The sequence below is a fragment of the Sander vitreus genome, chromosome 10, assembly GCF_031162955.1.
Source record: "Sander vitreus isolate 19-12246 chromosome 10, sanVit1, whole genome shotgun sequence".
NCBI lineage: Eukaryota > Metazoa > Chordata > Actinopteri > Perciformes > Percidae > Sander > Sander vitreus.
This window is the reverse complement of record NC_135864.1, coordinates 9,781,182-9,794,847: the sequence shown is the minus strand read 5'-3', so window position 1 is coordinate 9,794,847 and position 13,666 is coordinate 9,781,182. Positions and strand designations below refer to the sequence as shown.

General features: G+C 39.2%; 1 protein-coding gene across 6 annotated transcripts in view; it reads right to left on the bottom strand.

Moving 5' to 3' along the window:
* fam13b (family with sequence similarity 13 member B) overlaps nucleotides 1-13,666 on the bottom strand; it is an 85,668-nt gene that overhangs the window by 43,065 nt on the left and 28,937 nt on the right. For all 6 annotated transcript variants that reach the window (XM_078260156.1, XM_078260162.1, XM_078260158.1 and 3 more), the window contains exons 4-7: nucleotides 11,582-11,794; nucleotides 10,323-10,500; nucleotides 9,746-9,890; nucleotides 1,787-1,914 (exon numbers count right to left, since the gene is read on the bottom strand). In XM_078260156.1, coding sequence (XP_078116282.1) covers nucleotides 1,787-1,914; nucleotides 9,746-9,890; nucleotides 10,323-10,500; nucleotides 11,582-11,794 — 664 coding nt within the window. The remainder of the gene's footprint in view (nucleotides 1-1,786; nucleotides 1,915-9,745; nucleotides 9,891-10,322; nucleotides 10,501-11,581; nucleotides 11,795-13,666) is intronic.

The window sequence follows — 13,666 nt, the reverse complement described above, 5'->3', positions numbered from 1 at the left end:
AGATCATTAAATTTATTTGACTTTCTTTTTTTTTTTACTTCTCAAAACTCACTAATATTCTCTCGGTTTTTTATCTTTTGTTAATGTTGTCTTGTGTTTGTTCTTGTCCTGCCTCTTTGATATTCCACGCTATAGCTTTAATTGTGAAGCACTTTGCAACTTCTGTTTTGAAACACGCTCTATAAATAAATCTTTACTTACTCACTTCCTTGTGTTCTGTCCTGACATGAGTTCATCTGCACAGCACGCCCCTGGCTTAGTCAAAATACTGTGATGTTATGTGTTCTTAACTGAAGCTAAATAAAGTGATAGTTTGATTCAAACAAGATTAAAACACACATTAGCAGTATGACTTAAACTATGCTTCCCGTACCAGGGTTAAAACCTTTTTGAGTTTCTCTACACTCCGATAAAATGTGAGCAACTCTTCAAGTGTTTCTCATCAGTATCATCTCAGTTTCCAACTCCTTTGTGCACGTCTAACTGATACACCCTCACTGTTCCTTTTAAGTGTAAATGTGTAGGTGTCTATATACAGTAGTCAGGGTCTAGTGCTCAGTAAACAACTTAAAAGGAGACCAGCAGATCAAAAGAACCTGAGGAAGATCTTCATGTTCCTGCAGGGGGATTGAACTTTGGTTTTTCAGTCTGGCCTTATTATCCTGCGTACGTGAGCATCTGCATGTGTGTGTCAGACCTTTGCCTTCTGGTTGGTCACTAGCTACAAAACATCAACAGGTCAGAACACAAGCTCTGCATCTTTTAGTGCGATCAAATGGAAATAGCTGTGACCGGGACCATGAAAACGAATTAACAAACATTTTGGATGATTGTATTCTCAGTACATTGGTCCCCGACTATGATGTTAAAGACAGAACAGATGACTCAAGTGTGGAACCCTTTTTTTTTTTTAACAATTGTGAAGTGTACAAGTGTATCATAATTTGAATCTGGAATGCTGTTTAGAGATTACATTCATTTTAACATTATCTTAACACACATCAACTAATACACATAGAAAACATCGTAGACTACTCATATGTTGTCAGATTGCCTGTCACTACTTGAAGCATCTTCTGGAAGTTACTGTATTTATACTTGACAAAAGTCACAGAACATGTAGTGAGTATACACTAATAAATACATATAGAAGCTATATATTTCATCAGTTGAGGTGACACCAGTCAACAAGGTTATTTAGAGCTTATTTATAGTCTTTCTAATAACCCTGTCCAAGTACTAAGAAAGCAGGGTAACCCTACCTACTAGCCTGAGCTCATCTGTGCCAAGAAATACCAATTGTAAGTCACTTACATTTGTCTTCCACTAGCCAGTGATGAATGTCTGAAAATAACCATTAATCTTTTAATAATTTTGTTTTATTGACTTTAGTAGGATACACTATAGAGGAAGATACTCTGTAACTACAGCGCTGAGCTAAGCTACTGAAAAAGTGTTTTAAAATAATCAAAATTCAACATTAAGTAAAGAACCTCTAAACGTAGGAAAACTCTTGAAGTTTAGAGATATTATGTGAATGCCACAAGACAGTGATGGGACGTTATCGTAACTCGTCCATGACACACCAAACAAAATCGGTGTAAATCAGAGTGAGAAAAGCAGCAGATAATCAACTAAATACCGTGTAACTGCAATGTCCTGGTTTTAAAGTCCAGTTTGGGACCTCGGTTGCATGTCTTCCTCACTTAGTGATCACCCAGCCCCCCAAAAAATCAAATTATCCGGCTTATCTAATAATATAAGATAAAGTAGTCATGCATCTCACCTGGCTGTGGGGCTTTCATCAGTGTGTGTGTGTTGTGGTGAGTCAGAGGAGGCAGGACCCTCCTCTCCGTCCTGAGGCAGCTCTTCACATTCGGCCTCGCATTTCTCATCGTCTAACAGCTCTGTGATCTGAAGACAGAAATAAAGATGACACAAAAGGTTACCACTAAAAATAATTCATTTATTGAGATGAAATAGCATGTGGAGACAATGTTAGTCATAGGAGAAAAGGTTAACGGCCAGATACTCCGTTTCCACCTGGTAGTAAAATCCCATCAAGTGGACAGCTCTAAGTACAGGTGAAAACACTCACCGGACGCATTGAGATCTGATCACTAAAACCGCATTCGGAGGTGGTCTAGGTCTATATGTCCACGTTCCTATAGCAGTGAAAACAGGAATGTGTCCTGTGTCACATAAAGGACCGCCTACTCAACTGTGAGCGGAACTACGGCCAGAGATGACCACAGTTACTAATTAGGGGCCGAGCAGCGAAGCTGCGTGGACCCTATTGTTTTTGTCTATATTATCTGAAATTGTTATTTTTTGGGAGTTGATCTGAACTACAAGATTCCCACAATTATATATGATTTTAAGTGGGGTAAAAAGGCTCAGATAATAACTGCTGTTGTATTCTCTGCAGTTCTCACAAGCCAAAAGTAAATATAAACTATGCCGGTTAAAATAATTAAAATATGGGCATTTTCTTTTTCCTTTGAAAACTCAAGGTTAGAGAATGTTTGATTAGCACTGGATTAGGAGCAAATATTAAAAATGTATGTGCCCTACAGTCAAACTGACATTAAAACAGTCCTTCCAGAAAAATGTGTTTGTGATTGTTGCGGGCAAAAATCCTTGATTATGCAGCACGTTTTCTTAAAAAATGCGATGGAATATGCGGGATATTTATGCAATTTTATGCGCGGAAATCGGCAATTCATGCGGTGAAAGTGCGGCGTATTTGAAAAAATGCGGCCCCCGCATAAATATGCGGACTTTGGCTGATTATGCATTGAATTATGCGATCGCATAATCACGTTTTTCTGGAGGGACTGTTAAAAGCCTCATTAGGAAGGCTAGTTTAGAGGATAATAGTATCTGTTCCAGGACTTTATGAATTAAAAAGAGTAAAATTATGTTCACAAAGACAAAAGGTCATAGTGAAGATTTCTTTAATCATTTTGGTACCAACGTTTTCCTATGCAGTAGATTTGTAACATCAGTGTCAACCTATAAGCGATATACATTTTCAGTAAAAATTTAAATCTTTTCTAACTTTTAGACCTTCTCTTTAGTGCATCCATCAAGAAAGAGAGGAGGGGCGGGGCTGCGAGTATGGACAGAAGTGTAGACGTGATGCAAAAACTTTCTTTGATCATGAAGCCCAATGTTACTGTACAATTATCTGGTTTATCAGTGAAGTGTATGAACTACACTGCAGACTGAATTCTCTTATAACAGTGACAAACGGCTGTCTCATATGAACGGGTCCAACGTGGGTTGAATGCGCATCAGCAAGTTGCAGCTGATAATCAGTCAATCCCTAGTGCATGACAAGAACAACTAATTACACTTTGTTCTTTAAGACTTCTAAATATAGATGAAGCTAATGAGTAACGCATAGAAACCACGGACACAGCGGTAAGCAGAGAGAAAAAAAATTAAAATAAATAAAGAAAAACATTTTCTTGGAAGGACACGGAGAGAGTGGACAAGAAAGAGAAGATGGAGGGTTTAAAGTAGGGCTTAGTGATAGCTCACTTTCATGTTGACTTAGGAATTTACCAATGTCACATTACAATTTTAATATTTAATATTATATTTAAACAACTTTAATGTTTTAAGTTGTTTTTTTAATCGTTTTCTAACTGCTCTTTAATGTTTTCTGTAAAGCACTTTGAATTGCCCTGTTGCTGAAATGTGCTATACAAATAAAGCTGCCTTGCCTTGCCTACAAATAATGTAATAAGGCAAAGTAGGCCCACCATGATACACTGTTAAACCTATTACACTGCTTGAAAACTTTACATTTACATTAGTTTTTATGACATATATTTAGCCCGATTTAAATGTGTGTTGTTTACATGTGTCTATTGATTTTTGCATCTATGGAACACAAACTGTGTTGCGTGGAGAAAAGACGATGGAAAAAGGAAGAAAGTTGCTGCTTCAAATGCTGCTTTTGCTTATTTTAAAATACTTAAAAATACTGAAACGGAAACAGTTACTACAACTGAAGTTAAAACCTCCATATATCAAGTGAAATTATTACCAGAGAAAGATAGAGAGAGCCAGAGGGAAGAGAAGGAGGGAGTGATAAGAGCGCAGAATGTAATTAATCTGACTGTAAACCAGAGAGGGAGGAGGGGGAAGGAAAGGAGGGAGGTAGATGCTGGAGCGAGAAGGGAAGGGAAGTAAATATGCAGACAGAAATAACTCATCATAATACCGACAGTTGACAGCATGTGAACGAGACACAAAAGAAATCCTTGGGCAGTAGTTTACCAATGATAAATAGCTCCTCTCCATTTTTATTCTGCAATATCATTAACTGATATAACACACTAATGATTCAAGCTAAACCTCAGTCACAAAAGCCTTTTTATTTGCTGTTTTTTTGCAACAAGTGTTTAAAAATCAATAGGACCCCCCCCTATTGACCCTGGAGGCAACCTGGGTTAAAAGGTCATGAACTAGATCCGTCACCACAGGACTTCTCCTCCGTATGACTGTCCTTGTCTCTATTCTCTTTCATCTGCCTCTCTTCTTCACTCCAGCTCAACAGCAACCCCATCTGCTGCTGTCACTGTGTCGTTGCTATGACAACCCCTCTGTTACAAGAGATCCGATTGGCTATCAGGAAATTCTTGAAGTGTCACATGTACAGATTATGGAAGATGACTCACAAGACTCCTCTTAGTGTGAGTTTTAGAAGAGTATCATAACCGCAACATACCTGGTGTAATTCTTTAAGAAAAATGTTTTTAGGGCTTTCCTTTATTTAGAACAGCTAAAGAAAGACAGGAAAGAGAGGGGGATGACATGCAGCAAAGGGCCTCAGGTTGGATTCGAACCCGGGCCACTGGCAAGGACTGAGTCTATAGGGGGTACACGCTCTACCAGGTGAGCTATAGGCCGCCATCTGATATATATTTGATATATATCAAACTAAAAATAATATAAAGACAGACAAACAGCTTCCTTTTATCAACATCCAGATCAGTGTTCTTTCTGCATGATTTCATGGGCAGAATAAAATGTTTTGGATTGTGGGACCTAAGGACCTTAAAATACTACATCATCATGTAAAATTCATTCAGCTATTCAAGTTATTCTCCAGTAATATGAATGGGCAATGCCATGAATATAAAGTTGGATTATATACCATCTACAAAGAGAATATTTTATCACGGACGCTGATCTGTGAGATAGAAAAAATGAGTCTAGAGATCACCTTAAATATAGAAGTCATACTTGGGCATACTTTCAAATGCAGGAGTTGACATAATGAACAATGACACTTTAATTTATAACTGTCCCCTGAGCTATAGGCAGTCAGTCATTAAAATAGTGTGAATATGATTGAGGCCCTGCTGAGTTAGTTATCAGAAAGGCTTTAAGGTGATGTAACAATATTAGAGCAGAAGAGTAGTTAAATCCACCATCAGGGTGACTTGGAATGGTCATTCATACAGTAGAGTTGAAAATATTATCACTTAATTTAAGACTGTGGAAAACGTGTAATCATGTTAAATCCCAAATCAGAGTTTAAAAAAAAGAATAAGTATGCGTATTATGTAGGCTTTTGATACAAAAGTACAACTTTGTATGGACTGTGTTTGTTTGTGTGTCCGAGTGGGTGAAAGGACGGCACGGAGAGCGCCCTGGAACAAAAGGTCTTGGCCTTGGCCCTGGTTTAGCGTTCCGGTCCAGAGTTTCGAGATAGAAAACGGAGAGAACAACAAGCCCCACTGACATCATTAGTTGAACTGTTAATGGGCCAAGAACACAGAACAATGACGACTGACATTACAAGTCTCAAACTGTTTTCAAGGCTCTTTTGTATGCCCTCTTCATTCTGATGTTAGATTATTAAACATCAATTCAGCCAATGCATTTATACAAAATGTGGATGCTACTGGTGTTTCACAGGTTTTACCATGTTTGACATTAATACAAATATCAATAAGACAAACCGCTTTTTCTCATTTGGAAAACATAAGTTGCATGGTCTTTTAGATTTTATGTAAAAAATATAATTTTCATATTTTTCATTTTTTAACGCTATTGCTGCTAGTTTTTTTTTCCCCCTTTTAAAACAAACTGTACATGGGAAGGATCTAAGTGCTGCAGGACTATTCATTAATTGTGTATGTATAAGTGTAGGGTTTAATTTTTTATTTCCTTTGTTGTTTACATTAAAAACACAACGTCTCAGCCTTGGCCTTTGTTACGTGGCCCAGTTCTGTGCACAAGATATACAGAAATACAGAAGAAGCAATGCAGTCACTGCCAATTTTTAAAATTGAGTCACTGTGATTAATATATTGATTTGTTCACTGAAAGACTGGACCTGGGACATATGCTGGATGATGTGAAGAAGCTGTCCTGCTGTAGTTTTGGTTGTCAGACATTCAGTCAAGCAGCCGTGCACCCATGCCATGCTCATATTCACTTGTCTCATATCAAACAGTGAGGCCTCCAAATTAGGAGTATTTTAAAATAAACATTTTAGCATTCAAGCGAGAGAAATTGGAGGAAAAAAAAGCTGTTAGAACAAAGGTCCAAACTGTCCTATGTAATCTCCTCTCTGTGTGTTCTGGCTCATTCTTGTGTCACTGTACTGTTTACTTCCAGCGGTACCACTGGAGATAAGCCCTCTGGCCTAACATTCCTGCAGTTAATGGGCTGTGTGATCTTTCTCTCATCCTTACCTCCCAATGTGTTAGAAACTGATTTACAGGCATTCATATTCTGTCCAACCACTCCTAAAATGCAGTCAAAGTAAATAAATCAACAGTGCGGCTGCAGCTGCATACAGTATTTCTAAACACTTGATGTGTAAAAGAAAAAAAGGTGAGTGTGTGTAGGTGGTGTAGGTGTGTGTGTGTTCATACTACATGTCTAATCTCCTTTACTGTCCAACTAGGCCATCACCACCTCCTTGAATAACTCCATGTTCCAAATTAAGTAAGTTATTGCTTAACAGCTTATCATTGTGTCACAGAATTAAATCAGTGTGTATGTTCCAACCATAGTGGCTGTCCCCTGCTGCTGAACATTATGACAACCTCTAGTGTTTGTAACATTACCCCATTGACCCAGTTCTAATTAATATCCATAGTCCAGCTATACATTCACTGTGGCATCTCAAACATGGCTCAGCTCCAGGAGCACTTGACTACGTTGGCAGAAGCTAAGTAATAGGACACATCATCATTCATATATCTGCTAAGGTGACACAAAAGAGACTTGGAAAAATAAGACTAGACTAATCTAGCAGGCTAGAGAAGTGTTGCTTTTTCGATTATGACTGTATGTGCTTTCTAATGCTACCGAATGCAATGTGGTTGTGGTTTATAACTAGTATATTTTCTGCCTAGTGTGCAAGAACTAATGTGCTGAGGAATCAAAACTGACTCTCAAAGAGTGCAGCCATTGTCCAAGCTACGACAAAAATCCCAAGGACTATCTCAGTACTGAACGCACGGATATGAGGACATTTTATATTCTTAAACAATGTGAATAAGTTTCGATTCTTGTTATTTTTCACTACTTTGAGCCAGATACCCTAGCAGAAAGGGCTTTAAACACTGAATCAAAACAAACAAACAAACACTGGTATCATCATAGCAACAACACACCTCAGCACAGCCTTGCTCTCACCTAAACAATAATTTACAGTAACTGATTTGCCAATAAATAAGCCAAAATCCAGTTTAGCACATCTCAGTGTACCTCATTGAGTTTAATCTTTCATGTGCTTCTACCCTTCTATTTTTTTTTCCATGTCTTAAAATGTGCCTTCTCCCTTATTTCCGCAGTTTATTTCAATTGTTCTAACTAACCTCTGTTACCAGAAGCATGTGTCTCCTGTGTGAAAGCAGGTGTGTGTGTGTGTGTGTGTGTGTGTGTGTGTGTGTCATGAGGGTTTGTTCGCACAGAGAGCCATCCCCAGTGTAGTGCAGGGGCTGTAGGTGTGAGTTGCCTGGTTACATCATCACCAGCTTCTTTTCTTATCCTTCTCCTCCCTCGCCATCTCTCCCTTCATTCTTCCTCTTCTCTCTCTGCACTCTCACCTTTTCACCCCCATTTTCCTGGCTGCTTTTTCTCCCTCTACCTCTCTGAACCACCCACTCCCCCCCCCCCTCCTTTCTCTTACATAAGACACAGGGATCAGTGCACCGATGATTTGTCTTTACAGATTTATCACACTGTCCCTGCTGCTCCTTCTTCTTCTGCTCTCTCTTATTATGTCTTTTGGTAATGTTATATTCTTTATTCTCATTCATCTGACCCGTCACGCAATAAAAAAAATAAAAAAAGTTTAAGAAACTGTAAAATAAAAATGAAATAATAAGACTAATCTTAATCTAATTATCTTTCTTTTACAACCCATACCTTTTTGGTAGAGTGTTGATGTTTTTTCTTAAATATGGCAATGACATGAGAGATAATGACTTTAAGATTACATGGCAAGCAAAATTGGAGCTACGTTTCGTTATGACGTTACTTAAGAACACACTAAAATAGAGACACTACAACAAAGAAGAAATACAGAAAGGAGTGAATCAGTGGAGAAAGAAGAAAGGAACCAAAAATCTAAAGAAGGCCGTTAAAAGTAACTGAACAGGTGTAGATACTGTAGTTGCTGTTTCTCTCCTAGCCGGACTTTCATGATGACCGTTTGTGGCCTTTAACTTCAACATTTAAACATGCTATTTATAATGTCCCTGCTGTGTTGGAGAATGTTCTCTTAAATGTGACAGGAATTACAGCAGAAAGGCAACATGAGATAGCGATCAAGGTTAATTATTGTGTTTGTGTATATGTTATCATACAATAACACACTGTAATCAGGCCACTGTAAAATTAAATGTTAACTATGCCATTCCCTTTTCTGTGGGCACAGTAGTAATGCTTTGTTGCTGGGCAACAGGGGAAATGCCTTGTTTAGTCTGCTAGTCACGTTTTGTGTGTCCAATGTAAGACAACAAATGGTATTCATAGTTCAACACAGCCAAAAAGCAGAGAGACATTTTTTTTTTTTGGTATATGCTCTTAGCATTCATACTCTGATCTCGACACTGACCCCTTAGCACACCTCAGAATTTATTCAATGCTCTGTGTACAGTATGTGTGTGTGTTTGGGTGCGGCTAGATTCTTCTGAAGATATTTTGTTAATGGAGAACTTTCTGTTCAGTAATTCTATGTATTGTACAATAATAGTTTGAGGAAGTGAGTACTTACATTCCCATACAACACAAGTTGCTGCCTGACCCACTGCGGCCAATTAATAATTATCAGCCTGAATGGATTCCCTGTGGTTTTCTTCACTGGAAGAGTTTTTTATTTCTTGATAGAATGTAGTAATTTAATCCCTGTTCAGTGGAGCCGAAGGCCAGAGGTTGTGTAAGATTTACAAAGTAGTATCAATGAAATCCACAAAGCCACTTGTAGTAGAACTGTGAAGCAATGCTTGTAATCTCTTTAACATTTTGAGCGTTTCTTGCATTCTTTACTGGTGACGCCAACAATTACAAGTAATGATTTATAAACTAAAAACCTCAATCCAAGATGTTTGAGCATATCAACATACAGCCAACTCATTTTGTTGATTTGTAATCATATTTTATACAATATAAAATATTGAAGTGATATCAATAATCATCGTACAAAAGAGATGGAGTGATGGACACAGAACATGAAGAAGTTAGAAACAAAGGTGATGGGCAGTACCTGTTCATTGATGGAGCTGTAGTCGTTGGTGGTGGAGACGTCGTCGTCCTCGGAGTCAAACAGGCCATCCTGGTTGTCCAACAGCTCTGCCAGAACTCTGCTGACAGACTCCTGGTCTCGAAGGTCCTCTCCTTCTGTTGACAGACTGCAAACAAAAGACGAGTGTGTTGTGTTGGTTGTACACTGCTTCGCATGGGGTGTAAAATGATTACAACAGCTGAATAAATGCATGAATAAGTGCCTGTGTTTGAATGCTTATTTGATGATATGGGTCAATTTGGACTCCCAGTAAAGATTTGCAACCAAATAACTTTACAGTTTTGACACAAGACATTTAAATACATAATATACTGGCAGATCCACACCTTCTACTGCTCTATGCGCAGGAATAGAAATGCAAACAATCAAAAAACCTGTATAACCTGTCTGGAACTTTTAAATAAATACTTGTCAGGCAGAAAAACATGCACTTGGTTGCCCTTAGCTCAGTATCTGACAGCTCAGATTGTTTTGCAAAGGTACAATGATCGCGATTATTAACCACAATTATTAAACATGTCCTATGCAGGCATCTTACTGGAAGATGTCTGGTCCGAAGACAGCGGCCAGTGTCCCAATGTTCCAACTCTCCTGCTGAAGTGAAGCCACGCTGGCCAGGAAGCGACACAGGAAACGCAGCAGGCCGTAGTTCAGCTGGGGAAGCTGCTGCAGCAGGTACTTCAAGTTTCTGCACAAATCCTCTTCATTGCTGTAATCTGGGGATGTTTAAGAGTAGGACACCGGTTATGATTACATGTGAGTTTGAACATTGTACATATCGTACATAATGTAATTACTTTTACTGGAAAAGGCTCTTTATAGTCATCATTACTATTAGAACTTGTACGCTTTCTTCATGCTGCACTCAATGTTGCTACAACGCTCCTTTTCATTACTGTATTTGGAAATACTGTGGACTGAATTATGGGTTTTTAAGTCCTTTGTGTTCCTTCACAGTTGACCTTAGAAATTCTTCACTCAAGAAAATATGCAGACACCGATAAGATTAATGTACAATCCTTTGGGAGAGATGAAATGAGGTGAAACAGGAGATGGCATTAGAGAGGAAAATGTAGTAGTATAGTAGTGCTATTGTTCTGAATAACAAGAGGACAATATAAACAAACAACCATTGCCATTTAAATGGAGGTTCACATTTTTTTTTATCTTTATCTCTATGCAATACTCACATGCCCATATACATACATTGAAAGCATTATTGGTCATTACATTGTTTTCAATACATGTGCATTATGTCAGTACTGTTTTAAGACAGACGTAATACACCATTTACTGTAGGTACTTGCAATACTTCTAACCGCCTAGTGTTATGAAAGCATCTACTGTTGCCAGTTTCTTCTTCATTTAACCATCATACCATCGCACTGTGTACTCACAGCTCAGATAACTAAAGTCTGCAAGACCACAGTCATAACTGGTTTCGCAAAATCAACTTAGATAAAAATCCAGAAATAAGAGACAATAGTTTGCGTTTCATATTTATGGTCGCCTCTCTTTTGGTGCCTTAATATTAGGTAATCTTAGGCACTAAGCAGTACATTTGTAAGACCGTCACACTTCACACCAGGATTCAGGGGGAGTAGATAGAAGTACAAATGGGTGGCAAAAAATGTTGCTACAAGCAAAACTAACATCATGCACTGACTTCAAAATAGAGCAAAATAAGAAAATATCAGATGTTGGTTTCAAAGTGGATAACAAAGAGAAAGAGGGTGGGGTGAGTGAGTGACTGGAGAAATTGCATGAGAAGTGGGAGAAGCAGTCCCTGTCACACACCTTGATGTAGCTGTAGAATGTGCCCCTGTATCGCTGTTGGGATAACCGGCTCAGGAAGCTCCTGCAGGAAAAGTCGGAGCAAACTGACCACTGACGCCAGGTCCGCCTCTTTCTCTAGCTCCACCTCCTCACCACTGTCGTAACGCTGGCGCAGCCAATCCACACGCTCTGCATTGCCATTAACAAGGAAGAGCCCCTCCAGGTCCAGATGACCTGGTGACACATACAGCAATAGTTACTTACCTTAAATACATACTGTATATCATTATTCAATTTCTATATTTTTATATTTTCTGAGCTTGGTTTGGTTATCCAGCCAACATCCTTGCTTTTAAACCACCTAACCTCCAGTAAAGCCAAAAAAGAAAGCTATGAACAAGTGTGATTTTTAGAACTCTTATTACATCTGGAGTGCTCATAATGTGTCATAATTTCTCTGCTGCTGACCATTCGTCGCCACTAGTTTCTGGCCGTCGGCTTGGTGTGTCAGGGCTCTAACAACAACAGTCTTCCAATATTTACAAATTGGAGTGGCTTTTTCATTGGTGTAGTTCATCTGGACTTTCAAATAAATACCTTTCAAATAATGACTGATGTGGTTGATATTATGGAGTACTGGGGGCTGCAGGATAAACCGTTAACTTATTTGGTCTAGAAATGTGGATTTGAATAGAATACCCAGCTTACATATGGTCAACATAAGAATATACGTACAGGGAGCTGTGCGTCTGTGTGTGTTTACAAATGCATTTGGGTATGTGAACTCCTCCCTTATCATGTGAAAAAACAGGCATGACCACACTGACTGTTATCATTCCTGTCAGTGTTGAGTGTTTGTGATTAAAAGGATAAACCGATAGCATCCGCTAGGGGTGGAACGGGACATGTATTCGTATTGAACCGAAATGGTACGGGCCATGAATTTACACGGAGAATACACAGTATAAAAATAAATAAAACTTGCGTGCAAATTAATTAATGTAATGTAATGTGGAACTAAGGTAATGTGGAACTACGGTTAGATACGCGGGTTCTTTAGGGACACCCAATCTGTAGCCCCGCTTTAGCTCTGAAGCTGATTGGCGCGCTGCCTATGTAGCCGATCTCTGCCTACGTATGCAGTTTTAATGAGTCAGAGATAGCAGCACTAAGGACGAGTATGGCGAGTGGTGGCGACCCACAAGAGTTAGAGGACCAGTCAGTTACAGTAGTACAGGCAAGAGAGTGGTGGATAAGACTGCTGTTGTAGATTAGTGGTACTTTTCCAGCGTCGCGGCTCCAACCTGTAACGTTAGTTGGGACAGATGCCTTGTTTCTTTTAGGCTAACTATATTAGCTTTAGCCAGGCAGGGAGCAGCTTTCTGCTGTGAAAAATGGCTGGGAGACGTCGTGAGAAAGTTGCATTAATCAGGTAATTTAGTTCGTCTTTGCAGAGAACAGAGAAGCTGTATTTTCTGTTTTATAGCTGATTGTCTTATTTTGTTTACAAGTTACAGATGGAGTCTGGAGAAAATTTGGGGTATTTATTGTTTACATCTTACTTTACACACTTCAGGCTGTTGCAGCTAGCTCAGGGGAGAGACTGTATGACACTAGGTGGTACAGCCTGAGACATCAGTGTTTCCCACACATAAACTAATGTGTGGCGGTGCGCCTCACTATCAACACCGGCCGCCGCACATTGCATGTCGTTATAATTAATTTTTTTTAAAACGCTATTTAAAAGACGTTCTGCATTTACTTTCCCTGCTCTCCTCCGTCTCTGTGTCACTTGTGTCTCGCTCACATACACACACACACAGCTCCTCCCACCGTGCGGTGTTTGGTGTTTTTAGCCCCCAATGTCGCCTTCCAGGCAGCGCGGCAATGGTTATGTCAAAGAAGTTATGTTAGTGTTAAGGTGAGGGTTAGCTGCCTGTAAGGTGACATTGGAGGCTTAAAACACCATTGAGCCCACCGTGCACACAGCGTCTGTCTCCATAAAAGGAGAGAAGACGGCTGGCGAAATTCACAAGTTCACTAAAGGTTGGTATCTATCTCGTGAACACCTTTACACAGTCACACATTCACAATCACCGACCCGAG